This window comes from Pelodiscus sinensis, chromosome 11 (assembly GCF_052426305.1).
Source record: "Pelodiscus sinensis isolate ZL-2025 chromosome 11, ASM5242630v1, whole genome shotgun sequence".
NCBI lineage: Eukaryota > Metazoa > Chordata > Testudines > Trionychidae > Pelodiscus > Pelodiscus sinensis.
Genome location: NC_143062.1, coordinates 52515823 through 52543655, shown reverse-complemented (window position 1 = coordinate 52543655; position 27833 = coordinate 52515823). Strand labels below are relative to the sequence as shown.

At 49.1% G+C, this 27833-nt stretch overlaps 1 protein-coding gene across 5 annotated transcripts in view; it reads right to left on the bottom strand.

Annotated features, from left to right (window-relative positions):
- Positions 1–27833, bottom strand: part of IHO1 (interactor of HORMAD1 1) — a 116036-nt gene that overhangs the window by 70614 nt on the left and 17589 nt on the right. For all 5 annotated transcript variants that reach the window (XM_089781309.1, XM_089781307.1, XM_089781306.1 and 2 more), the window contains one exon: positions 27199–27266. In XM_089781309.1, coding sequence (XP_089637435.1) covers positions 27199–27254 — 56 coding nt within the window. In that variant the 5' untranslated portion in view covers positions 27255–27266. The remainder of the gene's footprint in view (positions 1–27198; positions 27267–27833) is intronic.

Below are 27833 nucleotides of genomic sequence, written 5' to 3'. Positions count from 1 at the left end.
TCACCACCACTTCACTGGCTGCAATAAGTCTGGCTCTCAGCCAAACCAGTGATTTCAGCTCTCAGTGATTTCAACTCTTTAGCCACCAGCTGGACTGCCAAATGAATCCAGCTTTCACTGGACTAGCAAAAGAAAAGACTCCTCAGGGAATCTGCTTTAGGTCTGTCCTTAAAACAAAGGGGGAAAAGGTGCAGGCTGGGCCAGTCTTATAGCTCACACCTGGCAGGTGTGAAGCAGGCTGACTCAAGCCCTTTAACCCTTTCCTGCAGCTCCATTCACTCAACTCTGGAAGGGGGGAAGCTTGTTCTTCCGAGACTTCTTACCATGATGGTGGTGTCTCTCCTGCAAGCACTGGTGGCAGGTTTTAGAGTTCCCACATTTAGGGGTAGCATGATTAGTTACCCCCACAACAGTCCCAAATTATATACAATTCTCCACATTCCATTCCAACACTGACCTTCCATCAGCCCTGGCTGAATGGGATTTTTACATAGCCACACCTCGGATTCTCTCCTGAGCAGTATTTACATGTCAACAGTTAACAGTTAATTACCTTGCAGAGCTAAACAACTGTAGTGGGCACACCCACCCCTCCTTTTAGCTGGCTGATAGCAAGCAGCAATTCAGCCCCTCCTTACATCAGTAAGAATCATCCTGAGGTTAGGTGGTTGTCTATAGGAGATTATGGGTCTGTCTCCCAGAGCCTTTCGGAGTGTAGTATCCTGTTCCAGTATAGGTTGTAGTTTATTGATAATGTGTTGGATGGGTTTAAGTTGGGGGCTATAGGTGATGACAAGTGGTGTTCTATTGTTGGTTTTCTTGGGTCTGTCTTGAAGTAGATGGTTTCTGGGTATTTGTCTGGCTCTTTCAATTTGTTTTTTTATTTCTCCGGGTGGGCAATTGAGGTTTATAAATGCTTGGTAGAGACCCTGAAGTTTCTGGTCTCTGTCAGTGGGATTAGAGCAGATGCGGTTGTATTGAAGGGCTTGGCTATAGACGATGGATCGTATGGTGTGTTCTGGATGGGAGCTGGAGGCATGTAGGTAACTGTATAAGTCACTGGTTTTCTGTAGAGAGTGCTATCTAATTTACCATTGGTGATTTGTACTGTGGTGTCCAGGAAATGGATCTCTCGTGTAGAATGGTCCAGGCTGAGATCGATGGTGGGGTGTAGGTTGTTAAAGTCTCTGTGGAATGCATCCAGTGTTTCTTGGCCATGGGTCCAGATCATAAAGATGTCATAGATGTAGCGTAAGTAGAGAAGGGGCAAAAGGGGACGGGATCTGAGGAAACGTTATTCTAAGTCCTGTCCCCCACGAACTGGATTCAATTTTGTGGTGACCTTGAGGCTTTCTTTCGCCGCCTCCACCTACGAGAATATTTCCAAACTACCAATGAACATCAATCTAACCAACCAGATCCCCCCTATCAACAGCAAAAGAAAAATAATTCTATATGGACTCCCCCTGACGGGTGGAATTACAATCTGGATTTCTATATACAAAGCTTCCACAACAATGCACAGACTGACATTATTCACAAACGACAACAAGCGACATACAATCTCAGCCGCACTGAACACTATGCTATCTAGAGTCCCAAAAACAACCCGAACATTATAATCAAACCAGCTGACAAAGGGGGTGCTGTGGTCATTATGAATAAGTCCGACTATGACCAGGAGGCAACCAGACAACTCTCCAACACCACATTTTACAGACCTCTCTCCTCTGATCCCAGATCAAGAACACATATTCCTGCTCATCCAGAAATATAATTTATGCCATCGTGTGCCAACAGTGTCCGTCTGCTATGTATAATGGACAAACTTCTCAGACACTTCGCCAAAGAATCAATGCACACAAAACAGGCATCAGACAGTTTCACGAAGAAAAAACAGTTTCTTGCCATTTCAACCAGACTGGGCATTGTCTCAACGACCTGACTGCCTGCATCCTGCTTCAAAGAGACTTTAACACAAGACTTCAAAGAGAAGCCTCTGAACTGTCATTCATGCTTAAATTTGACACTTTACAAATGGGCCTTAACAAAGATGCTAATTATCTTATCCATTACAAAGATAGCTTCCCCAATTATCACCTCTAATATCATTATCTCATAGATATTAACCACCACCCTGTCACGTTGCTGAATTGGAAGGAAGCAGCCAGGTCGCTGCTGCACCCCTAGGTGGGGGTGTTGGCCCCAGAAATTGGTATGGGGGGAGCCATGTGGGGTACTGAATGGGAGATTATTGTTTGTTGATCTTATGTACGCTATTTATGTGAGTGTATAATGTCTATGTGTGTAGGTAGGAATCTGTAATCTGTGTGGAAGCGGAATATTTCTGTGAATGTGGTTGAGCATTGCTATGGACAGGCTGAGTAGTGAAGCCCTGTGGAACAATGGCCCAAAGACACACCTAAAGCAGGAGGGCGGAGACCCAAGAGCTGCCAGCAGAGAGAGGCTGAGGACCAGGTGACCTGCTGCATACCAGAAGAGGCCAGGGAGGGGGTATAAAGAGGCCATGTGGTCGATGCCATTTTGTTCTCAGCTCAGCACTTCATCCCAGAGGCAGCACTGCAGGGATTGAAGAGCCCGGAAGACCTGTGAACCCATCCTGATCGTAGGATGTGCAATAAGAACTTTTAAACCAGCAGCTGCAACATCTCTGCTAGAGCCTGCATCGAGAACTGGGAGATTCGGTGCATGTAACGTACTGTACTTTAATAACCTTACTCTCATGCTTTTCTTTCTTGTAATAATAAACCTTTAGATATAGATTCTAAAGGATTGGCCCAGCGTGATTTGTGGGTAAGAGGGTAAATTGACCAGGGATCTGTGGCTGGTTTCTTGGAACCGGACAGGATTTGTTCGGGGTAGGTGGGATTGGATGCTAGGACCTCCCACCTGTGTATAGGCCCGGGGCCATCTGGGGCACGGATATTGCTGGGGTGTCGGAGGGGTTTTGCTCGGGAGGCTTCAGGCAGGCTGCTGAAGCGCTCTGTGGGACTGGTTTGTGGCCTATTTGGAGAGGTCACCAGTCTGGGGGGGCTGTAAGGAGCCCCGGATTTGAGCAATTCGCCCTGAGCGGACGCCCTCAGCTGTGCCCAGACATGGCCCGGTCCATCACAGTGGCGCAGTCGGCAGGATCCACAGATCTTGGTCAATTGAGCTTTGGGATCAGGACCCCACGCTGTCTAAATTTGATTTTTGGTGTTGAGAGTTTGGTTGATTAAAGAGCCGCTGTGATGATCCCGGAATTATATGAGAGTCTGAGCAAAAGTGCTCTGAAGGATTTGTGCTTGGGGAGAGGCATTGCCTTTAGGAAAAGGGCCTCTAAACTAGATCTGGTAGTGTTGTTACTAACCAGAGATGTGGATGAAAGGGATCAGAAGCGAGCCAAGGAAGCTGCTGAAAGAAGGCAGAAGGCAGATGAAGAAATTGCTAAGAGACAGAAGGAGATGGATTGGAAACTTGAGGAGAAAAAGGCAGAATATGCTGAGAGACAGCGGAGAGAAGAGGTAGAGCATGCAAAGAAGATGGCCCTAGCCAAGGAGGAAAATGCTAGACTTGACCTCCAGCTTAAGAGACTAAAAGAACAAGAGAGACTGTATTCTCCTGAAGGTTCGATGTGTAACTCTGTGGGTATGCGGTGTGCTTATGATATGGCAGACGTATTTTGCCCAGCTGATGTGATGACCCAACCCCAAAGCATGTATGAACGCAAACCTCTGTTCTAAAATCTGATTTGTCTATTTTTTATGTGTTCACTTTTTTTGATTGTATCTCTTTGGTATATATGGTTGTGCCAATTTTCTTCCACAATTTGATCTGAGGAAGTGGGTCTGGCCCACGAAATCTCATCACCTAATAAACCATCTTGTTAGTCTTTAAAGTGCTGCATAGTCCTGTCTTTTCTTTCAGCAAGACCAGACTAACACGGCTACATCTCTATTACTAATCTACAGGCTTTGTTAGTCTGTAAAATGCTACCCAACTATTGGTTGTTACAGAAAACATACAAGGAGTGACAGCCTGGTGCATGCTTTCGCAGCTGCCACAGTGCTCACGGGGACAGCAAAGAGGAAGTGAAAGAATATGGATACTTGAAAGAAATGGCATGTAATCAATCAAATCAAACCACAGATTCAAATCACACCATGCAGGAAGGCAAAGAGACTGAGCCTGGGGGGCCAGGCACTACCAAAAGTACAGCAGTTCAGCACCTAGGAGCAACACAGCAGGACACTGGTGAACTAAAGGACTCAGCTACAGATGGAACAGGATGGAGAGAAGTGAGTGGTGTGATCCGCAACAGGCATTCTCCTATCAACCTCAAGATAAATAGGATTACAATTCTGCATGCTTTGAATACTGGGCACCAAGGAAGAGACAGGAGCAGATCCTATTCCTGCTCGTGCTAAGACTCATGCTTAGAGCTATAAGCATGTTGGGAACAAAAGAATGAAGGGAAGTATTAGAGTGGCACCAATTACAGAAAAGGTGAGGGAATACTGGCTTGGATGATCGGGGCATGTAAAAGGAGATTGGCAGAAGATATAGGAAACTGGGTGTTACGGTCACAGGTTCTAGCTTCACACTCTATTCCACCCCCTCCCTTACGCATGGCCCTTCCCTTTCCCCTCCTTCTCCTTCATCCCAGCACTCCCTGCACACCCCGGAACAGCTGCTCCGCTACCTGTGGGAGGCGCTGGGAGAGAGAGGGAGTATAACTGGCAGGGCCATGGGTGAGCAGGAGGTATCGGGGGAGGAGGAGAGGAGCTTGGCTGCTGGAGGGTACAAAGAATCCATTCATTTTTTCCCATGAGTGCTCCAGCCCTGGAGCAGCTCCTATATGTGCGTCTATCATTAGAAACAGAGGGGAAAGGTTGGAAAACACAAAACCAGATGGGTGGATGTCACAGAAAGGGTTTGAGTTTCTGTGGACGAGTTGCTTCAAGAGAGAAGTTGAGAAGGGAAGCAAAAGGACACAATTCAGAGCTTCCCATTCTACCAACGTCCCTTGTCTTCCACTTCTGTGCGCACACGAGCTGTTTTCACTTTCCCTCTAAGCCAAGTTGGGTTTTTATATGAATGTACCCAATGTCACCGAGGAGTGGGGAGTCGCCAGGCCCTGCACCCCCATCCGCAGCCACATGTGACTCTTGGCCAGAAGGTTTATTAGTCCCCAAGGACACAGCATAGAACAGACTTGATAGCACTAACCAGGACCAAGCAGTACAATCCATCTTGGGAAGAGGGGGGCCCCAGAGCCAAGGCTCCTGACCCCCGTCCCGATACCCCAAGCCAGCCAGACTGACCCATTTCCCGCAGCCTGATCCCAACCCCAGCCAGCCCCTCCTCCATCCTTTGTTCTGCTTCCCAGGCAAAAAATATCACCTGGTCGCACCCCTTCATGGGCTCAAGGCATCAGCAATTCCATACATGTGCTTGGGGCAGCCTCCCTCAGTGGGAGTCATACCTGAAATTCCGATCACCATCTAGGTACTGGTGCAGTGCTCTGGGAAACTGAGGCACGGACACACGATTACTATAGGACAACAGAACTCACATGCAACATCATAAGATGAATAAAATCCCACTTCGTCATATTTTTTAAACCCACATAGCCCTCCTTGACTTTGAATATTTAGACATCTAGTAAAATAGTCTGAAATGGTTTCCAATTATCATTCACATTTTTCTGTCTACGTTCTCTTTCTCAGTTGCCCTGGCTTATAATTGCTTTCAGTTTTGTAAAACTGGCTCTTCAAGAGCACCAAGTACATCTTTGATTTACTCTGCTTGCATAAAATAAAGATATCACGCACTGTTTTATCAGGAATGAAAAAGGTTCCAAGACTCAAACAAGCAGGTGCAATGGCTCAATAATTTTTTTTACTTTCATTACTTACGAAGCAAGCTCAGAGGTGCCAGGGCTATGAACTGCCAAGCCTAGAGGTGCCAAAAATTAAGCACTGATAACAAGTCATAATCATTTTCATGGGAGGGGTTGCGACTGCTCTGGGAGGGGTTGTGACTGCTCTGGAGGATAGGGTCATAATTCAAAATGACCTGGACAAATTGAACGAATGGTCTGAGGTAAACAGGATGAAGTTTAATAAAGACAAATGCAAAATGCTCCACTTAGGAAGGAACAATCAGTTTCACACATACAGAATGGGAAGCAACTGTCTAGGAAGCTGTACTGCAGAAAGGGATCTAGGGATTATAGTGAACCAGAAGCTGAATATGAGTCAGCAGTGTGATGCTGTTGCAAAAAAAGCAAACATGATTCTGGGATGCATTAACAGGTGTGTTGTGAGCAAGACACGAGAAGTCATTCTTCCACTCTACTCTGCGCTGGTTAGGCCTCAGTTGGAGTTTTGTGTCCAGTTCTGGGCACCTCGTTTCAAGAAAGATGTGGAGAAATTGGAGAGGGTCCAGAGAAGAGCAACAAGAATGGTTAAAGGTCTAGAGAACATGACCTATGAAGGAAGGCTGAAAGAATTGGGTTTGTTTAGTTTAGAAAAGAGAAGATTGAGGGGGGACATGATAGCAGTTTTCAGATATCTAAAAGGGTGTCAAAGAGGAGGGAGAAAACTTGTTCATCTTGGCCTTTGAGAATAGAACAAGCAGCAATGGGCTTAAACTGCAGCAAGGGAGATTTAGGTTGGACATTAGGAAAAACTTCCTAACTGTCAGGGTGGTCAAACACTGGGATAAATTGCCCAGGGAGGATGTGGAATCTCCATCTCTGGAGATATTTAAGAGTAGGTTAGATAAATGTCTATCAGGGATGGTCTAGACAGTATTTGGTCCTGCCATGAGGGCAGTGGGCTGGACTCGATGACCTCTCGAGGTTCCTTCCAGTCCTAGGATTCTATAATTCTATGATTCATCATAAATCACTAGATCAGTGTTTTCCAATTGGTGCTCTGCGGAACCCTGGGGTTCCGCAGAGCAAAACGAGGGGTTCCGCGAGGAGCCGGCGCTCCCCCGCCCCCTCTGAAAAAGAGAGAGAGAGAGAGAGACGGCTAGCCAGCAGAGGCATGGGCGGCGAGTTGTGTGGGCTCGTGGTGCCCACACTCCAGCAATATTTGGAGCTGGAGCAGGAGTGCGTCCTCCCACCCCGGTCCCAGAGCGTCTCTCCCCCATTCCCGTCCCTGCCGTGTGCAACCTTCCCTGAGCTCCCCCTCACTGGCTGCTGCTGCCCTGCACAGCACGCTCAAACCAGTGTGTGGGGAGACGCCCGGACGTGACATAACATCACAGCCCGGGATTTTAAACTTGCTGGGCGCTGTGATGCGCCGCATGGCTGAGTTGCGGGTTCAGAGTCTGGGGACAGAGCACAGACTCCAGTCCCACAAAGTGGAAGGCAGAAGGTACGGTAGAGGGAGAGGGAAAGAGAGAGGGAGGGAAGGGAAGGGCCTTGTGCAGAGGGAAAGGGGAAGGACTGGGAGAGGAAGGTGCCTGTGAGGAGGCGAAGGGGAAGGCACCAAAGGGACAGGGGTGGAGGAGAGACAAATGGCAGGGGGCCAAGCACAGACAATGAGGAAAAGGGCAGGAGGGGAGAGGTGTCAGTGGGAGGCGGGACAGGGTGATGCTGGGAGGGGAGAAGGTAAGGACATTGGGGGCTAGAGGAGTGAGGGGAGGTGCTGGGAGAAGGCTTGAAAGAAAGGGTGGGCATGAGGAAGGCTGGGATGGAGCAAGTCATGTGAGAGGGCACAGGGGCATGAGGGGAATGGGGGCAGAGGGTGGTGAGGGGTGGGCATCAGGGAAAAATGGAGCAAAGGGGGCAGGGGAAGGTGGAGGCACCAGGAGGGTGCAGGGGTAAGAGAAGGTGCAGGTGCCAAGGGATTCTGGGGGTGAAGCAGAAGGGCAGACACCTGCAGTGGAGGGACCACCATCAGAGGAGAGAGGCAGGGCAGGTTTGCAGAGGGAGGTGCTAGAAGAGGGGATGAGGAGGGGTAGCTCACATGATCAGAGTGGGGCTACTGGAGAAGTGGGCACAGGGAGGAGAGAAGGGCTGGTGGAGGGGGGCAGGTTGCAGGAGGGCTGAGGACAGGGAGAAGAGCAGGCATCAGGACAGCAGAGGAGGGTGAGGAGTGGGGGGGCAGCAGGCCCCAGGGGAGCTGACATGGCAGCAGAGGGAAAAGGTAGAGGTTTAAAAATATTTATTAATAACTTGGGTTGCACATCCAAACAAGCCACATGAACTCAATACTGGTGCACAACACAAAATTCATTTTGCTCATGTGAGGAAACTCTTAGGCTATGTCTACACTGGTTGTTTCTTGCACAAGAACATCTTGTGCAAGTGTTCTTGTGCAAGAACACATCCACTCTTCCATGTGCGAACTGTGCTTTTGCACAAGAGCATCTATGGCAGTGTGGACACTCTCTTGCCCAAGAAAGTGCCGATGGCCATTTTAGCCATCGGGCTTTCTTGCTCAAGAAATTCATGTTGCCTATCTACACTGGCCTCTTGCGCAAGAATAGTTGCTCAAAAGGGCTTACTCCTGAGTGGGAGCATCATAGTTCTTGTGGAAGCCGCCCTGATTTCATACATGAGAACGTTAGTGTACTTGCACAAGAACACACGGCCAATGTAAACAGGCAGCAAATTTTTGCGCAAGACTGTCCGCTTTGGCGCAAGATCGTGCCAGTGTAGACACAGCCAAGGGGAGGAAGGAAGGCAGGGCTGGGGTGTGTGTGTGTGGGGAGGGGGAGCTCAGAGCTCAGTTTGACTGCAGGAGGAGGGAGGTGCCGGGAACCAGGGCTAGACTCTAGGGGAGGGAGGGACAGGGAATTGGCTCTTGGCTCAGCAGTTTTGTGGGGCCTGGAGGAGGTGCAGGGAAACTGGGCTCAGCTGTGCTGTGGGGGAAGCATGCAGGGAACCAGTGCAGGGCTCAGCTGGGCTGAGGTGGATGTAGGAGGGCATACAGAACAAAGGGGTAGCTCAGCTGGGCTGGGAGGGGCTGCAGGGAACTGGTGCTGCACTCCCTTGGATTGCGGGGGATGGTTTTGGGGGAAGTGCAGGGAACCAGCAGGGGTGGGCAGCTTAGTTCGTTTGCAGGGGATAGAGGTGCAAAGAAGCCTAGTGGGGAAGGGGGGGGAAAACCAGGAGCCCTGAAATGTCCTCCCCTGGTCCAAAAATTCCTCATCTGGGACCAGTCAGGTCTAGAGGGTGCCAGATCAGGGAGGTCCAACTCCTACCCAAGTCCCCTCCTCGCACCCTCCCTTGTAGCCAGACACCCTACATCCAACCTGCTTCTGCACCCTACCACCCAGACCTTGTCCCCTTCCGCCCCCCAGCTCCCTCCCAGATCCTGCACCCCATCCCTATCCTGCTTCTTGGCAGCCCTGCCATCCACCCTAGCACTGCTCTGGCCCCAGCACCTTGCCTCACACCCCAGGACTCAGCACCACCCTGGCCCTGGCCCCAGCACCCTGCCATCCACGCTAGCACCCTGTTCCTTGTCCCAGCACCCTGCCAGTCACCTTAGTGCCCAGCAGGACCATGTCCCTGACCCCAGCAGTCTGCCACCTGCCTGTCCCAGCACCTTGCCCCAGCACCCTGCCACCTGAGCCAGCATCCTTCCACCCAGCAGCACCCTCTCCCCAGCCCCAGCTAGCACTCTGTCCCCTACCCCCACCAGCACATTTGGGACCAAATTAGTGAGGCTTGGGGGTTTTGGGAGGAGCTTTTTTTTTGGTTTGCATCTCACTTGTGTGGCCCCAACTGACTTTTCTGTGGGTCAGTGACCTTTGACTCAAAACAGGTTCCTCACCCCTCTCATATATAAAGACAATGCTAAAACCTTTTGAGTCTGACATAATATTTTATTTTAAAATGAAGCCAGGCCAACAAGCCCCCAATTGGGACCAAACCCCTATTTCACTGCAGCATCATAACACTCCTGCACCACCTGATCCCAAATCTGAGCCTATCATACACTGGACCCTCCGACCTGAGTCTCTTACATCCCCACACTCCTGCATCCCCACATCCTCAGTCTTCTGCCACAACATTCCTCCACCATCCACACATCACAAATCTGTGTCCTGAGCCCATCATACTCACAACCTTCTTGCCCTGAGTCTCTCACATATCCAGCCCAAACTCCTGCACCCTCACATCCACAAGCTCTGGCTTGCTCAGCACCCCAACCTTCCACCTGAACCCACCACTCCCCAGCCTAGAGCCCCCTCCCTGAGTCAACAGCCTCTTCTCCTGCATCCAAATTCCCTCCCAGAGCTTGTACTTCTCACCCCTTTCCCACACCCAAATCCCTCATTCCCACTCCACACCTCACTCTTACTAGGTTGAGACAGGTATAAGGGCTGGGGATAGCAAGTGATGGAGAGGAGGGGAACAGAGTGGATGAGGCCTCACAGAAGGGATATGGGGGGGGGCTTGGGGAAGGAATGTGATTTTCATGAATTGGTGGGTCCTTCTCTCCTCCCCCACCCCCCACCTTTTTTTTGCTTGATAAGCTTAGGGGTTCCTTGAAATTCTGAAAAGCTGAAAAGGGTTCCTCGGCCAAATAAAATTGGGAAACACTGCACTAGATGGAATTGTTCTGTGAAGCTACTCTGTGACTCTGGTAAAATTTCTTCTGATAGTGGAAGAAGACAGGTTGCAAGGACCCGGGCCAGAACTTTGCCTGCAACTGCAAAGAGAGAGATCCCACGATAGTTTCCAGTCCGCTTTATCCCCTTTGTTAAACAATCAAGGTATCCCTCGTTTCACTGGGGATCTCCTCCTTTCTCCAGATTTTAAGGATAAGCAGGCTGAGCTGCCAAATTAACTCTGGTCCACTGTCAAGATTTCAGTGGGGATCCCATCGGGACCTGCTGCCTTGTTGTTCTTCATCTGCTTGATGGCACTGTACACCTCATACAAATCGGGAGGGTCTCCAAGCTCATCCCTAGAAGGTCGTTGGGGGGATTTGCTCAAGAACTTCATCTGCAACCAAGGAATTACGATTACAAAGATCTTCAAAATGTTCTCTCCAGTGAAAATTAATGGCTTCATTTTCCTTCAAAAATGCGGTTCCATCCTTTGAGTGAAGGGAGTTCATGCCAAGACAAGCTGGCCCATAAACAGCCTTAATAGCACTAAAGAAACCACATGTATTATGGGTATTCACAGAATGTTGGAGTTCTTGCACTTTCTCAGTCCACCATTTGTTCTTGAGTTCTTGGTTTTACATTGGACTTCTACCTTCACCTTACCATGGGCTTCTCTCTTTGCACTGCAATTTCTATAAATTCCGCCAAGCGCTAAATGCCATTCTCTTCTCATCGACGAGCTGCTTGATTTCAACATTGTCCTCATCAAATCAGTCCTGATGCTGTCTGGTGGGGGTAGCCAGTGGTTTCCCCACAGGGATTGATGATTGCCACTTTCAGCTGGCTCCAGTGTGCCTCAATTTCTTCCAGAAACTCTGATGGAAACTTTTCTTCTAAGACATATTTGGAAGTGGTCACACTTACTGGGGTCTTTCAGATCTTGAACCTTCAGCTTGTGGCTGACCTGCTTCTTCTGCAGCCTCCATTGGGGGCCATCTTAATGTTTGTTGTGGATTGACTGAGGCGATGATCAGTCCAGCAGTCATCAGCACTTGTCACTGCTCTCATGAGAAATACGTCACTGCAATCTTGAGCATGAACTAGAACCTAGCTGAGATGATGCCAGTGCTTGGAACATGGGTGTCTCCAAGATGTTTTGAACTTGTTCTTTTGTCGAAAAAGGTTCTCCGTGATGCTAAGTTCATGTTCAGCACACTCGGTCAGGAGCAGGATTCCATCTGAGCTGCTTTTGCCAACTCCTTCTTTCTTGATTGTTCCTTTCCACAGGTCTGAGTCTTGTCCAAGGCGTGTACTGAAATCCCCCAAAAGAATGATCTGATCTTCCTTAGGGGTTTCTGATAAAATGGTTTCCATCTGAGAGTAGAAATCTTCCTTTACATCCTCATCGGTGTCCATTGCGGCACACAGGTGCTCACAATAGTCACCGGTTGGTTTTTGGTGAGCCTCAATCGGAGTGTCATAAGCCGCTCATTGATGCCAACTGGCAGCTACGAGAGGCACCTTGCCAGCTTGTTCTTAAGAGCAAAGCCTACTTGTGATGGGGAGTATCAACGATGCTCCGAAGCTGAGAGAGTTGCTTTTGCCCAGCTGGCTGAAAGAGCCCCACCCCCACAGCTCTGCTGGACATGCTCCCAGTAAAGACAGAATAAAAGCCTCCAACGCAGCCCAGCCTGGGTGGACTATGGAAAAGGAAAGAACTCTTGACAGAACCAAGCCCTGCCGCCACAGCACCAACACCAGTGGCGGCAGCCCTGGCCACAGCTGACCACCGATTACCACCCTAGCCAGAGCCCACAGCCACCGCCAGGGTAAGAGAGGCGACCCTAGGAGCCACAACCCCAGCAGAACACGATGGGGAAGAGCCACAGACCTGGAACGGTAGGAAGTAGCCCAGGGTGGGGAATTGCTCTCCAGGAGCTCAGCGTATTGTGGCAGGATTCCCCACTGGGCAGGCATTGGATCATGCCACCGCCAACAGGGCCCTGGGCTGGGACCCAATGGAACAGGAGGACCCAGGTCCTCCTACCTCCCCCGTAGCTAGCCTGTGTGGAGGGAAGTTTTCTTATAGGCTTCTGGGCCAGGCCTCTGGGCCGTATTATCCCTAGTTAAGGGGACTTGCCTGTGGACTAGGCCCCTGGGCCGTATTACCCCTAGCAAAAGGGACTTTCCTATAGACTAGACCCATGGGCCGTATTACCCCTAGTTAAGGGGACTTGCCTGTGGATTAGGCCCCTGGGCCGTATTACCCCTAGCAAAAGGGACTTTCCTATAGACTAGACCCATGGGCCGTATTACCCCTAGTTAAGGGGACTTGCCTGTGGATTAGGCCCCTGGGCCGTATTATCCCTAGTTAAGGGGACTTGCCTGTGGATTACCCCTAGTTAAGGGGACTTGCCTATGGACTAGGCCCCTGGGCCGTATTATCCCTAGTTAAGGGGACTTGCCTATGGACTAGGCCCCTGGGCCGTATTATCCCTAGTTAAGGGGACTTGCCTATGGACTAGGCCCCTGGACCGTATTATCCCTAGCAAAGGGGACTTGCTGATATATGCTGACCACTAGGCCGTGTTACCCTGCCGAGAGGGATATGGCGCGTGGACCTGAGCCCAAAACCGATCTACCAGGAGTAAGGGATCAGAGACATAGGTGGAGCTGAACGTGGGGCCTGGTGGACAGGCTCGCGGGAGGACCAAGTCCCACCCTAATGGGTAGGGCTTGACAAATGCACTCGCCCGCGGCGAGTAGATTTTATCAGCTGGTGCATGCAGGGGCGGACTGGCCCAGTGGGCGGTTGTGACAGGCTCGCCAAAGCCCGCACTACGGCTGGCAGGGCCCCATCTGATCCGCTGGCCAGGCAGAGGAGTGGAGCGCCACCGGGAAGGAGGAAGCACAGTGATTCTCAGTGCCAGGCTGCCTGTGTGCAGCTCCAGCACGAGGAGGCGGGGCCAGAGGCGGGATGGCGGCAGAAGCCAGGATGCTGGCGTGACATGGTCCCGCTGATTCTAAAGGGCTGCAGCAGCTCGGCTCCAGCTGCGTGGCCCCGGGAGCTGGCTGCAGCGCAGCCAGGCCCTGCCCCTCTGGCTCCAGTGCTGCCATGGCCCCAACCCCCTCACCGGTGAGAGACCGCTCCCGGCCAACCACTCGGTTGACTGCACCCGCCCCGTGCTGCTTTGTCTCCGCGCCACCCATTCCCCACGCCACCCCTGCTCCCCTGCACTCTGCTCCCCTGTACCCCGGACCTCCTGTTCTCCCTCTTCCCTGCGACTCTCTGGCTCTGCGCCGCCCTTGCACCCTGCTCCCCTCCGATCCCTGCCCCCAGCTCTGTGCTGCCCGTTCCCTGCACTGCCCCTAGACCCCGATCCCTCTGCTCCTCCCGTTTCCCGCGTCCCATTCCCTGTGCCTCCACCGCACCCCGCGTCCCTCTGGCTCTGTGCCTCCCATTCCCCCCTCCCCCTCCACTGATCCCTGCACCGCTCTGGCTCTGTGCTGTCCCTGCACCCTGTTTCCCCTGTGGGTCGGGAGTGAGGGGTGCTTGTCCATAGGGAGGGGCTGGACAGGGCAGGGAAAAGGCTGCTATGACCCAGCAGGGAGTGAAAGGGGGAGTTCACTTGAAGCGCCTTTGCCTTTATGGAAAAAAACAAATGAAAATGCTATTTGCTATTTCTAGGGCTAAAATGCCAGGACAAAAATGAAAACAAACAGAAAAAACCCCATTGCAAAATGCAAACATGTGTAAAAGACAACAAAAAGGGGGGGGGGTGGCAAAAAAGTTTTGCTTGGGACAGCAAAAAACCTAGAGCTAGCCCTGAGGGAGGGGAAGGGGCTGGGCTGGGCTGGACTGGACTGTGGGTAGGGAAGGGGAAAAATATGGGGAAGGGGCTTGTGAGGAGAGGAGCGGAGGAGAGGGGAGGGGAGGAGGTCAGGAGAAGAAGAAAGGGGAAGGCACCAAGGGACAGGGGTGCAGGAGAGACAAATGCCGGGGGCCAAGTGCAGACAACGAGGTAAAGGGCAGGAGGGGAGGTATCAGTGGGAGGGGAGACAGGGTGATGCTGGGAGAGGAGAGAGTAATGGCATTGGGGGCTAGAGGGGGAGGTGCTGGGAGAAGGCTAGAAAGAAGGGGTAGGCATGCGGAAGGCAGAGATGGAGCAAGTCATGTGTGAGGGCACAGGAGTATGAGGGGAACGGGGGCAGAGGGTGGTGAGGGGGTGGGTATCAGGGAAAAAGAGAGCAAAGGGGGGAGGGGCAGTGAGGGAAGGGGGAGGCACCAGGAGGGTGCAGGTGCCAGGGGATTCTGGGGGTGAAGCAGAAGGGCAGACACCTTCAGGAGAGGGACCAGCACCAGTGGAGAGAGGTGTTAGGCGAGGGGATGAGGATCAGATCAGAGTAGGGCTACTGGAGGAGTGGGCACAGGGGGGAGAGAAGGGCTGGTGGAGGAGAACAGGACTCAGGAAGGCTGAGGACAGTGAGAAGGGCAGGAGTCAGGACAGCAGGGAAGTGCGAGGGGTTGGGGGGCAGCAGGCACCGGGGAGCTGATGGAGCAAGGGGAGGAGACAGGGCAGCAGAGGGAAAAGGTAGAGGTTTACAAGATATTTATTGATAACTTGGGTGATATTTATTAATAACTTATTAGTAATTACTGTTCTTCTTATTAGGAATTTATGCTATAAAAAACACTTTTTGGGGGGGAGGGTGGCGAGTCCCTTTTTTGTCTGGCAAGTAGGGTTTTCCAGAATTTGTCGAGCCCTGCTAATGGGGGATTAGACCCAAGGGACCTCCTGAGATAGGGCACCCTCTCAACGCCACTCCATACAATCGAGGTTCATCTAAAGTTTTTCCCTTCCAGAAGTAGGTGTATCCTCCTGTCTCCTCCCTCACCTGTCCTTCAGCAGCTCTTCTAGTTTCGGATAAGGCAGCAATATCGATTCAATTCACGAGCAATGATAGCTGTATATCGCTCTGATCAGTTAGGGTATGTCTAGACTACATGGCTCTGTCGACGGAGCCATGTAGATGAGTTTACTAGACATAGAAAAATGAAGCGGTAATTTAAATAATCGCCACTTCATTTACATCAAAATGGCCACCACGCTGTGCTGATCAGCTGTTTGGCGGCACAGCGGGGCAGTCTGAATGCTCCGCGGTCAACAATGGAAGCCTTTGTCAACCGCTCCATTATGCCTCCCTCACTCCCAACCATGTTTGTGGTCTTTATTGCTGTCATTTTCAATCTAATTGCTGGAAAGCTCCCAGCTGGCACTGAACTCATCTACAGAATAGATGGAAAGCTATTTAGGCTTAGCAGGCTGAAAGCTAAGAGTAAGATTTCCACCACATCTAGCGTGGAACTTCAGTCAGCTGATGACAATGCAGTTTTTGCCCACTCTGAGATCTTCAGGTATCTTGAATGTGTCTGCTACACGTCTTGGTCTCACCTTCAACATCGAGAAAACTAAAGTGCTCCATTACCCTCTCCAAATGAGGTACCATGAGCCCCATCTATAAAATCAATGGAGAAGCACTGGAGAATGTCAATAATTTTCTCTGCCTTGGAAGTTATCTTTCATCCAAGGAAGATATTGATGTAGAAATCCATCATCATCTGAGCTGTGCCAGTGCAGCCTTTGCTCATTTATGCACAGGTTTTTTGAAGATCATGACATTCAAACAGACACCAAGCTTCTCGTCTGTCAAGCTGTCATTGTCCCAATGCTATTGTACAGGTCTGAAACCAGGACAAAAAGAAGTTACTCACCTTGGTGCAATAATGATGGTTCTTCGAGATGTGTCCCCATGGATGCTCCACTGAAGGTGTCGGGCCCTGTCTCAGCGCCGCAGTCCAGAGATTTTGAACAGCCATAGTCAGCCGGATCGCAAATGCGTGTTTTGCTATCTCACCGCATTCGCACCTTTTGTTTCACGAGCGATTAGGCTCCTACCAGTTCCTCTTGACCACTCCATCTAGAAAAAGAACTAGAAAGAGCAGATTACGGAGAGGGGAGGCAGGCGGGTAGTGGAGCACCCACGGGGACACATCTCAAAGAACCATCGTTACTGCATGAAGGTGAATAACTTCTTCTTCTTCGAGTGGTCCCCGTGGGTGCTCCACTGTAGGTGACTGCAGAGCAGCAGTCATACAAATTCAAGTACGCACTCCGTAATCAGGGTTGATGTGCAGCTGACAGTACTGCTGTAGCCACCAAGGAGTTCTTTGTTGATTCATGTAAAATTGCATAGTGTCTCATGAAAGTGGCATTGGAAGACCACGTGGCCACTTGACGTATGTCTTGTAGAGGGACTCCCCTAAGAAAAGCCATAGTCATGGCTACGGCCCTTATAAAATGAGCCCTAGGATGTACTGGAAGAGGCTTGTTGCAGATCGAGTAACATGTGGTAATACAGATTGTTATGAACTTGTGCCACACGTTGGGAGGACAGCGCTTCCCCCTTAGTGCGGTCCACTATAGAAAGCAATAAACAGTTTGTTTTCCTCCAGCCTTTGGTTCTATCTATATAAAAGGCGAGCGAGCGCACATCGAACATCCAACCTGTGTAATCGGGCTTCCCATGATGAAGCATGGAGAACTGGGTAGAACCAAGAGAATACAACTGGCTCATTAAGGTGGAATGCGGAACATACTTTCGGAATAAAGGCAGAATGAGGCCTGTATGACTTGATCCTTGGTAAAAACGGTGAATGGTGGTGTTGACATCAGTCCCACAATTTCACTTACTCTCTGGGTGGAGGTAATAGCGAAGAGAAAAACAACTTTGAGTGTCAGCAACTAAAGGGACGTGGTGGCCAGAGGTTCAAATGGAGGCTGGATAAGGGTATCGAAAACTACTTCTAAGTTCTATGCCCTGGTTCTCATGGGGGACTTTAAACACCCTGACATCTGTTGGGAAACCAATACGGCAGTACACAGGCAATCCAGGAAGTTTTTGGAGAATGTTGGGGATAACTTCTAGACACAAGTGCTGAAGGATCTGACTAGGGGCCATGCGCAGCTTGACCTTCTGCTCACAAACAGGAGGAACTAATAGGGGAAGTGGAGGTGGGTGACAACCTGGGAAGCAGTGATCATGAGATGGTAGATTTCAGGATCCTGACCAAAGGAAGAAAAGAGAGTAGTAAAATACACACCTTGGACTTCAAAAAAGCAGATTTTGATTCCCTCAGAGATCTGATGAGCAGAATCCCCTGGGATGCTAACATGAAGGGGAAAGGAGTCCAGGACAGCTGGCAGTATTTTAAAGAAGCCTTATTGAAGGCACAGAAAGAAACCATCCTGACGCGTAGCAAGAGAGACAAACATGGTAGGAGACTGGATTGGCTTACAGGGGAAATCCTTGGTGAATTTAAGCACAAAAAGGAAGCTTACAAAAAGTGGAAACTTGGACAAATGACCAGAGAGGAGTTTAAATGTATAGCTCAAGAATGCCGGGCGGTTATCAGGAAGGCGAAAGCGCAAATGGAATTGCGACTGGCTAAGGATGTAAAGGATAACAAGAAAGGTTTCTATAGGCATGTTAACAAGAAGAAGGTGATCAGAGAGGGTGTGCGGCCCCTAATGGATGAAGGAGGTAACCTAGTGACAGATGATGTGGGGAAAGCTGACGTACTCAATGCTTTCTTTGCCTCTCTATTCACGGACAAGGTCGGCTCCTGGTGATGCAAGATGGGATGAAGATGGACAGCCCATGGTGGGTAAAGACCAGGTTAGGAACTATTTAGAAAAGCTAAACGTACACAAATCCATGGGTCCAGACTTAATGCATACGAGGGTACTGAGGGAGTTGGCAAATGTCCTTGAGGAGCCTTTGGCTATTATCTTTGAAAAATCGTGGAGATCGGGAGAAATCCCGGATGATTGGAAAAAAGCAAATGTAGTGCCCATCTTCAAAAAAGGAAAGAAGGACGATCCAGAGAACTATAGGCCTGTCAGTCTTACCTCGGTTCCTGGAAAAATCATGGAAGGGATCCTTAAGGAATCCATTTTGAGGCACTTGGATGAGAGGAAAGTGATTAGGAATAGTCAGCATGGATTCACAAAGGGCAAGTCGTGCCTGACCAATCTGATTAGCTTCTATGATGGGGTAACTGGCTCGGTGGACATGGGATAGTCAGTGGATGTTATATACCTTGACTTTAGCAAGGCTTTTGATACGGTCTTCCACAATATTCTTGCCAGCAAGTTAAGGGAATGTGGATTGGATAAATGGATGGTAAGATGGATAGAAAGATGGCTAGAAGGCCGGGCCCAGCGGGTAGTGATCAACAGCTCGATGTCAGGATGGCGGTTGGTTTCTAGTGGAGTGCCCCAAGGTTCAGTTCTAGGACCGGTTTTGTTCAATATCTTTATTAATTACCTGGATGAGGGGATGGATTGCACCTTCAGCAAGTTTGCGGATGACACTAAGCTAGGGGGAGAGGTAGATACGCTTTAGGGCAGAGATAGGGTCCAGAGTGACTTAGACAAATTGGAGGATTGGGCCACAAGAAATCTGATGAGATTCACCAAGGACAAGTATAGAGTCCTGCACTTGGGACGGAAGAATCCCAAGCATAGTTACAAGCTGGGGACCAACCAGTTAAGTAGTAGTTCTGCAGAAAAGGACCTGGGGGTTACCGTGGATGAGAAGCTGGATATAAGTCAACAGTGTGCCCTTGTAGTCAAGAAGGCTAATGGCATATTAGGTTGCATTAAGAGAAGCATTGCCAGCAGAGCCAGAGATGTCATTATTCCCCTTTATTCGGCTTTGGTGAGGCCACGTCTGGAGTATTGTGTCCAGTTCTGGGCTCCCCACTACAAAAAGGATGTGGACGCATTGGAGAGGGTCCAGCGGAGGGCAACCAAAATGATTAGGGGGCTGGAGCATATGACTTATGAGGAGAGGCTGAGGGACTTGGGTCTGTTTAGTCTGCAGAAGCGAAGAGTGAGGGGGAATTTGATAGCAGCCTTCAACTTCCTGAAGGGAGGTTCCAAAGAGGATGGAGAAAGACTATTCTCAGTAGTGACAGATGGCAGAACAAGGAGCAATGGTCTCAAGTTGTGGTGGGAGAGGTCCAGGTTGGATATTAGGAAAAACTATTTCACTAGGCGGGTGGTGAAGCACTGGAATGGGTTACCTACGGAAGTAGTGGAGTCTCCATCCCTAGAGGTATTTAAGTCTCGGCTTGACAAAGCCCTTGTCGGGTTGATTTAGTTGGAATTGGTCCTGCCTAGAGCAGGGGGCTGGACTTGATGACCTTCTGAGGTCTCTTCCAGTTCTATGGTTCTATGATTCCACGTTGGTGGTGGGGTCTTACGTGGTAGGTTTGAGTTAGTAAAGCCCTTAAGGAACCTTCTTGTAGTTGGGTGCGAGAACACCGATGTACCATCCACAGAGTGAAGGAAAGCGCTAACTGCAGCAAAATGAACTTTGAGGGATGGAATGGAAAGACCCCCATGGCTGAGGAATAAAATATAGTCAAGTATGTACTGGATAGATGCAGTCCCCGGGGTGAGTCCATTAATAGAACACCATGACTTGAACCTGCACCACTTAAACTAGTAGGCCGTGCGAGTGGTGCCTCTCCTGCTGTGCAGGAGGACGTTCTTCACGTGGTCTGAACAAGCCTGTTCAGATGGACTGAACCAGTTATGAGCCAAGAAGTCAGATGCAGGGTGCGTGGCTGCAGGTGGATGAGCCGCCCTTGGTCCTGCGTCAACAGGTCTGGCAGATTTGGTAAGGTATATTTGTTTCAGAGAGGCATTCTGTGCAGGAATGGGAACCACAACTGCCTCGCCCAGGCAGGGGCTAAAAGAATCACTGTGGCTTCGTCCATCCTGATTTTTGTCAACACCCTTGGAATAAGGACAATTGAAGGAAATGCGTAAAGAAGGGGGCCTCCCCAATGCCGGAGGATCTCCAACCTATACCTGCTCTGGAGCAAAAGCGGATGCATTCTCACTCATGGCGAATAGATCTATATATGGGAACCCCCAATGGCGGAATATATGGTGCAATGCATCTGTACAAATCTCCCACTCGTTGTCGGGCGTGAAATATCTGCTGAGGGAGTCTGCTGTGAGGTTGTTCGTGCCAGGTAAGTATGATGCTATTAAGGTTATGTTATTTTGAGTGCACCAATTCCAAAGATAGACAGCTTCTGTACAAAGAGACAGAGAGCGTGCTCCGCCTTGGCAATTGACATAGTACATGGTGGCGATGTTGTCAGTAAGTATGCTCACAGTCTTGCCATGGATATGCTGTTGAATATGTTTACAGGCATTGAAAATTGCTCTGAACTCTAACAAGTTGATGTGGAGGGATGCTTCCGCTCATGTCCACTTGCCCTGCACACGCATGTCGCTGAGATGTGTCCCCCAACCGATCAAAGATGCATCTGTAGTGAGGTGGATGGTGGGGGGGAGGTTGGTGGAAGGGAACTCCAGCCAAAAGGCTGCATGGATTGGTCCACCAGTGGAGGGAAGCTCGCACCCTGGGAGTAGGAAAAACCAGGGTGTTGATCTGATGCTTCGTGGGGATGTATACTGATGCCAGCCAGTGTTGAAGGCAACGAAGATGTAACCTGGCATGATGTACCATATAGGTCGTGGAAGCCATGTGTCCCATTAACTGGAGACAGATAAGTACCATAACGGTAGGGCTGGTATCGAATATGGTTATGAGATCCTGAATCGCCTGGAACCTTTATGTTGGCAAATATGTGCATGTTGACACTGAATTGATGTATGTGCCTATGAAATCCAGAGTTTGCAACAGGGTAGTTGTGAACTTCTGCTCGTTTATCATTAGGCCTAGTGCGTGGCAGGTTTGTCTTGCCTGCTCTGTCATGTGTTGAGCTTCCACATGGGAACGTCCTTTTGTTAGGCAGTCATCTAAATAAGGAAAAATTATGACTCCCTGCCATCACAAATGTGCTGCTACCACTGCCAAAGTCTTTGAAAACACTCTGGGGGCCACCAACAGACCGAAGGGTAGCACCCAATACTGGAAATGCTCCTTCCCTACTATAAATCTGAGAAAATGCCTGTGAGCCAGATGGATTGTAATATGAAAATAGGCATCTTGGAGGTCGAGGGCTGTGAACCAATCTCCACTGTCCAATGATGGAATTATAGAAGCAAGGGTCACCATCCTGAAATGCTGCTTCCTTAAGTATTGATTTAGCTTCCGAAGGTTGAGTATGGATCTCCATCCCCCATCTTTTTCTGTGTGAGGAAATAACAGGAATAAAACCCTCTTCCTCGAAACTCACTTGGTATTCTCTCTACTGCTCCAATAGATAGAAGCTGACTGAGCTCTTGTTTGAGGAGAGGCTCGTGAGAGGGGTTCCTGAAGAGGAACAGGGTGGGTGAGGTTGTGGGGGGCATGGACATGAAAAGGATGGCGAGTCCAGAGGAGATGATCTCTAAAACCCAACGGTCAGAAGTAATCACGGCCCATTGATGAGAGAATGGCCTGAGACAATAATGAAAGAGTGATGTTTCTCGGTGACTGTGGAGAGCAGTTCGGAGCCCTCAACAATGAAGTCAAACTTGCTGCTTGTTTGCAGACGCAGCAGGCGCTAGATTGTTCTGGGTTCTCCTTCTCTGCAGGTGCTGTCTGGCCCGGGATTGGTCAAGCCCCCACTGTTGCTGCTGTCTGTAGCGGTAGGTATCATGCCATCTTTGGAACAGTTGATACCACCTTCTGTGGTATGAAAGGGTGTACATACCCAAGGTTCTGAGGGTAGTACGTGTGTCTTTTCCGGAGTGGAGAATGTCATCAGTTTTTTCAGCAAACAGCTTGGCTACATCTACACTGCAGGCTTCTTGCACAAGAACTGTTTTGTGCAAGAGTTCTTGTGCAAAAGGTCTTCCACAAGAGTGCATTCTCGCTGCCATGTGCTTTTGTGGAAGAGATGTGATTTTGCGCAAGAGCATCCATGGCAGTGTGGACGCTCTCTTGTGCAAGAAAGCTCTGCTAGCCATTTTAGCCAAAGGGCTTTCTTGCGCAAGAAACCCCTGTTGCTTGTCTACACTGCCTTCTTGTGGAAGAGCTCTTGCACAAGAGGGCTTATTCCTTGTGGGGAGAGGAAAAACTCTTGCACAAGAAACCCTGTTTTCCAATGCTTTACTGTAAATTTACTTGAACAAGAATGCGCGTGCAGTGTAGATGCTCTGCAAGTTTTTGCGCAGGAACAGCCCTTGAGTTTGTCAAACGAGAGGTCCTCCACTTTGGTGTGTAATTCCTTGGGGACTTCTGTGGAATATAACCATGAGGATCTCCTCATAGCTATGGCAGTGGCTACCGCTTGAGCAGACGTGTCTGCCACATCTGGAGCCCTGTTCAAGCTGACGCATAGCCCTTTTAGACTATTGCCTTCAGTATCGGTTTCTTTGTGTCCAGAAGGTGGTCCATCAATGAGGTTAATTTCGAATAGTTGTCGAAATGATGGTTTGATAACAACGCCGCACAATTTGCAATTCTCAATAACAGAGTTGCTGAAGAATAGGCCTTCCTTCCAAAGAGGTCAAGCCTCTTATTGTCCTTGTCCAAAGCAGTCGCTCTGTACTGGGGAGGGGGTGTCTTTGCTCTATGATGTATCGCGTCTACCACCAGTGACTTGTCTGAGAATCATTAAAGAGAAAGTCCAAGCCCATTGATGGAACAAAATACTTTTTGTCCACCCTTTTGTTTGTTGGGGGTTTAGATGTTGGCATTTGCCAGATCTTCTGCTGCTTCCATGATAGCCTCATCAATTGGAAGAGCCACTCTGGCTTTCTGTGTGCGCTGGAGATTTTTCAGGAAACGGTTCCTCTTTTCCTGAACTTCTACCAACTGGACCTCCTGTGTTAAAGCCACCCTCTTGAAGAGGTTCTGAAACTGTTTGATGTCATCCGGTGCAGAAATATCCCCTGGTATGACAGCTTCATCAGGTGAGGAAGATGATCTGTCCTCTAGTGACTGGTCAGGATGTTGCTCCTCCACATCTGACAACTGACCTTCTTCAGGCTCTGATTGTTGTTGTGGCTGAGGAGGAGAATTTGATGTTGGTAGGGAGGCTATCTGCTCATCTCTGTCAGAACATGGGACTGAAGCCTGACTGGATGCTCTGCAATAACAGGGAGAGGCTCTCCTAGAATGGCGATAGTGAGCCATATGGTCCCTGTGATACTAATAATATCGATGTGGTGGAGAGTGCTTGTAGGAGCAACTATAATGTCTGTCATATTCCGGTGACTGAGAATAGTACCGTGAACTCCTTGAAGAATGGGAAGGAGACACCGATACTTGTCTAGAGTGATGGCAGTACTCCGTGTATGGTGCTGATCTATATGGTGACCTGCCTCGCTCACTCTGTCCATACCGCTTGCGGTGCATATAGTAGCGCTGCGGCTCTGGTGACCTTGGTGCTGGAGGCCAGGGAAAATGTTGGAGAAGGTGACATCAAGGTAAAGCTTCTGGGTTTGTTCAATTTGGCCAAAGCCTTCCTATGTACAATTGTAGGTGCTGGGTCAGGCTGCAGCACCAACTAATTCGGCTCCAGTGCTGGTGTTTGCAGTGTGGACAGCTTAGGTGCCGGGGGTGTCGGTGCAGACAGCATCAGTGCCAGGGCTGCTGGATCGGAAGGTCTCAGTACTGTGTGAGGCTTTGGTGCCAAGGTTGCTGGTGCAGACGATCTCAGAGCCGGCAGCTTGCGCAGAGATACTGCAGTCTCTGGTGCCATCATGCTTGACACCGATATAGTGCCCAGTGCCAGTGGTTCCACGTCCACCATCTTTTTCTGTTTAGAAAATGCTCCTGAACGGGAGCTGGAGGTGCCAGGTTTGGCTCCTGAGCTTATCTTGCTACTTGGGGTCGGCGGCAGTGAATGTGACAGAGACACTGTTTTCTTCCACATGGGGGCTGCCCCAGGGGAGGACGCCCTCCACTTCTGAGGAGGTGGCAAGGGAGACACTGCCTCTGCAGGTTGAAGCGCCTTGTCAAACAAAAGCATATGCAGGCGCATCTCCCTATCGCGCCGCGCTCTGGCTGTAAGTTTAGTGCAATGAGTGCACTTTTGAGGGACATGGCTCTACCCAGGCACCTGATACAAGATGAATGCCCATCTGAGGCCAGCATTGCGTCTCAACAGAGATTGCATTTTTTAATCCGGGTGACCCCGGCATTCTTTTCTCTTGTCTTCTCTCTATTTTTTTAAAAACTGTTTAATGATAACTATGAATAATATATAACGAATAAATTTTTTTTAAACTAGAAGTAGACTATGACTACCACTACTAACTAAACAGAACAACAATCCTAACATTATCTAACAACTATTTTAGTTTTCTGAGGAAGCGAGAAGCAGAGATGAGGGAAGCTCCGTCTGCGATCCGAGGCGGTTGAAGAGGAATTGGCGGGAGCTGGATTGCACACAAGACAAAAGGTGCGAATGTGGCAAGTTCGCAATGCACATGGGCGATCCAGCTGACTCCGGCTGTTCAAAATCTCTGGACTGCGGCGCTGGGATGGGGCCCAACACCTAAAGTGGAGCACCTACTGGGACCACTCAAAAAAGAACCTACAGACATCACTTGAAAGTCCTTGAGAGGCATCACCAAAGCTGCATCTGCAAGATCTTGAAAATCAAATGGAAAGATAGGCACACTAGCATGAGTGTTCTGGAAGAGGCAAAGAGCACCAGTACTGAGACAATAATCATCCATCAGCAACTTCTCTGGACTGGTCATGTTGTTCAGATGCCAGACCATTGCCTCCCAAAACAGCTCCCGTTTTCTCAGCTGAAAGAAGGATACCATAATGTGCAAGGACAACAGAAGGGTTCTAAGGACTTGCTAAAGGATAACTTAAAGAAGTGCAATGTTGACGCTGAAACTTGGAAGACACTCGCCCAGGATTGCTCAAAATGGAGACCAGTCCTAAGTGACAGCTCCCTGCATTTTGAACTTGCTGAGGTGGAGAAGAGGCACAGGAGGAAAGGAAGACTGGTTTCTAGTCATGGCCAACAGCCTCCTGCTGTACCTGGAAACATCCATCCTCACTGTAATAGAACTTGTGGTTCAAGGTAAGGATATTAAAGACTAGTCAACTATCTGATAAGCATTTGCTTATCAGATAAGTCTGTCGACTAGTCGATTCCCCCCCTCCCTTGCTGCCTCTATAAGATAGAGGCAGCAAAGTGGGGGAGAAAAGGGTACTTCAAAGTCGCAGCACCACACAGTCTAGCTGGGGATCAGCTCTGTGGTGGTGCTGCTGCTTTGAAACCCCAAGGCAACGTTTCAAAGGGGCAGCCGCTGAACAGCTGATCCATGGCTCAGCAGTGCAGTGCAGCCCCTTTGAAACGCTGCCTCGGTGTTTCAAAGGGGCAGCGCTGTGGAGTCTAGGGTCTCGGGTTCCGCGCAACATTTCTCCAGAACCCAAGGTCAGCTGACTCCCCAACTGACCCCGGGCTCCATGGCTTTGTAATGCACAAGAGCCCACACGGGTTGCACACAGGTGCCAGCTTTGAAATGTATAAGAGTCTCCAGCAGGGACTCTTGTACATTTCAAAGTGGCAACGCAGCATGGAGCAGGGTCAGTGAGGGACTCTTGTACATTTCAAAGCAGGCACCTGCACGGAGCCTGGAGTCAGTGGGACTTCTCGCTGACCCTGGCTGGATGCGGAGTTTTGCATTCCTCCTTTGAAATGTATACAAGAGCCCCAGTAGGGACTCTTGTACATTTCAAAAGAGGAATGCAGAAGTGCCTATCGACTAGTCAAGTAGTCGATGGAAATTCCATAGACTACTCAACTGATCAATTAACTGCAATTTAACATCCTTAGTTCAAGGATCGACCTTATCAGCCACCTGAGGGTCCATAATTCCCATGGAAGATGATCATACTCAGCAACGAGTGATCACCCATCATCAGTTCTATGATCAATTCCTCTTCATCTGTCAAATCTGTGTTGGATGTAACACTTTTTGTGTTAAAATTGTCAGTTATACATTTTAGAAATTCCAAGGGTATTTTAGTGCTGTGACATTAATCTTAGTGATGTGCAGTAGGTTTCATGTCCTTTATACGTAGGCTTTTTCTTAGTCTTCATTAATTACAGGGGCCTTTGTATTTAAGAGGCTCCATAGTGTAAATAATAGAGAGGAAATCACAGATAACATACACACACACACAAAGCCTCTAATAATTTTATTTGGCAGTAAAACATAGGATGTGTTTTAATCTTTTCTCAAGTAAAATTAAAACACAGTATCAGATCAGTGCTACTGTATGCACAGCTATTTTAGACTTTGCTTTTCATATACCCTCAAATTCAGTAGCTGAAATGTAAGTTATACAGATGCATCATACTAGACAGCAGTCATATCAACTCCTTAACTGGAGACCTGCTAATGCCCTCTGGAATAAACACATCAGGAACATTAAGAAGTCAGCAGACAATGTTTCCAATGTATTTGACTTAGTTCTGCAAACCGCAGTTTAAATTACTTTTACTGCAAATTAATGGGAGCAGCTACTCAGTACATTAGCTAAATACTGCCAGTAGACTATCCTGATTACTTGAACATTTATAAACATAACAACAAAACCAAAACCACTTACCTTGTGGCTATGGGAGTACTGAACATTTCTTTGATAGTCCAGACATTAAAATTCATTTTTATCCTTATCTGTTAAAATGAAGGAGAATACATTAGGATTGTCATCAGTTAGCTTTGTTCCCCTAACCTGCACATGTTTGCTGTATCCAGAGAACACACATTCTAACAGCTATATCTCTGTCACACTGGCATTACAGGTGCTGTTACACCATTCCTTGTTTTTTCAGTTTTGGCATTAAAGTATTACAGTAAAACCTTCCTTCTAAGACAGTGTTTTAAAACCATCAGAGCCTTTCTTGCCTGTAGATGTTTGGGCCTCTAGTAAAATATTCTTAAATGATTCTCAATTATCATTCATGTATTTGTCCAAGTTCTTTCTCCGAGCTGTCTTGGCTCCTAATTGCTTTCAGCATTGTAAAAACAGGCTCTCCAAGGGCCCCAAATACATATTTTATTTGTTCAGGCTTTACTCTGCTCGCATGCAATAAAAGTATCCAGCAGTGCTTAATTTGTAATGACAGACATTCCAGGGCTTAAGCAATTAGGTGCCAGGGCTAACTGCTGTGGGTGAACATACGTTCTCCCTGAAGCAAAGTTTATATTCACCTGATGTAAAACTTTCAAACTCAACCAACT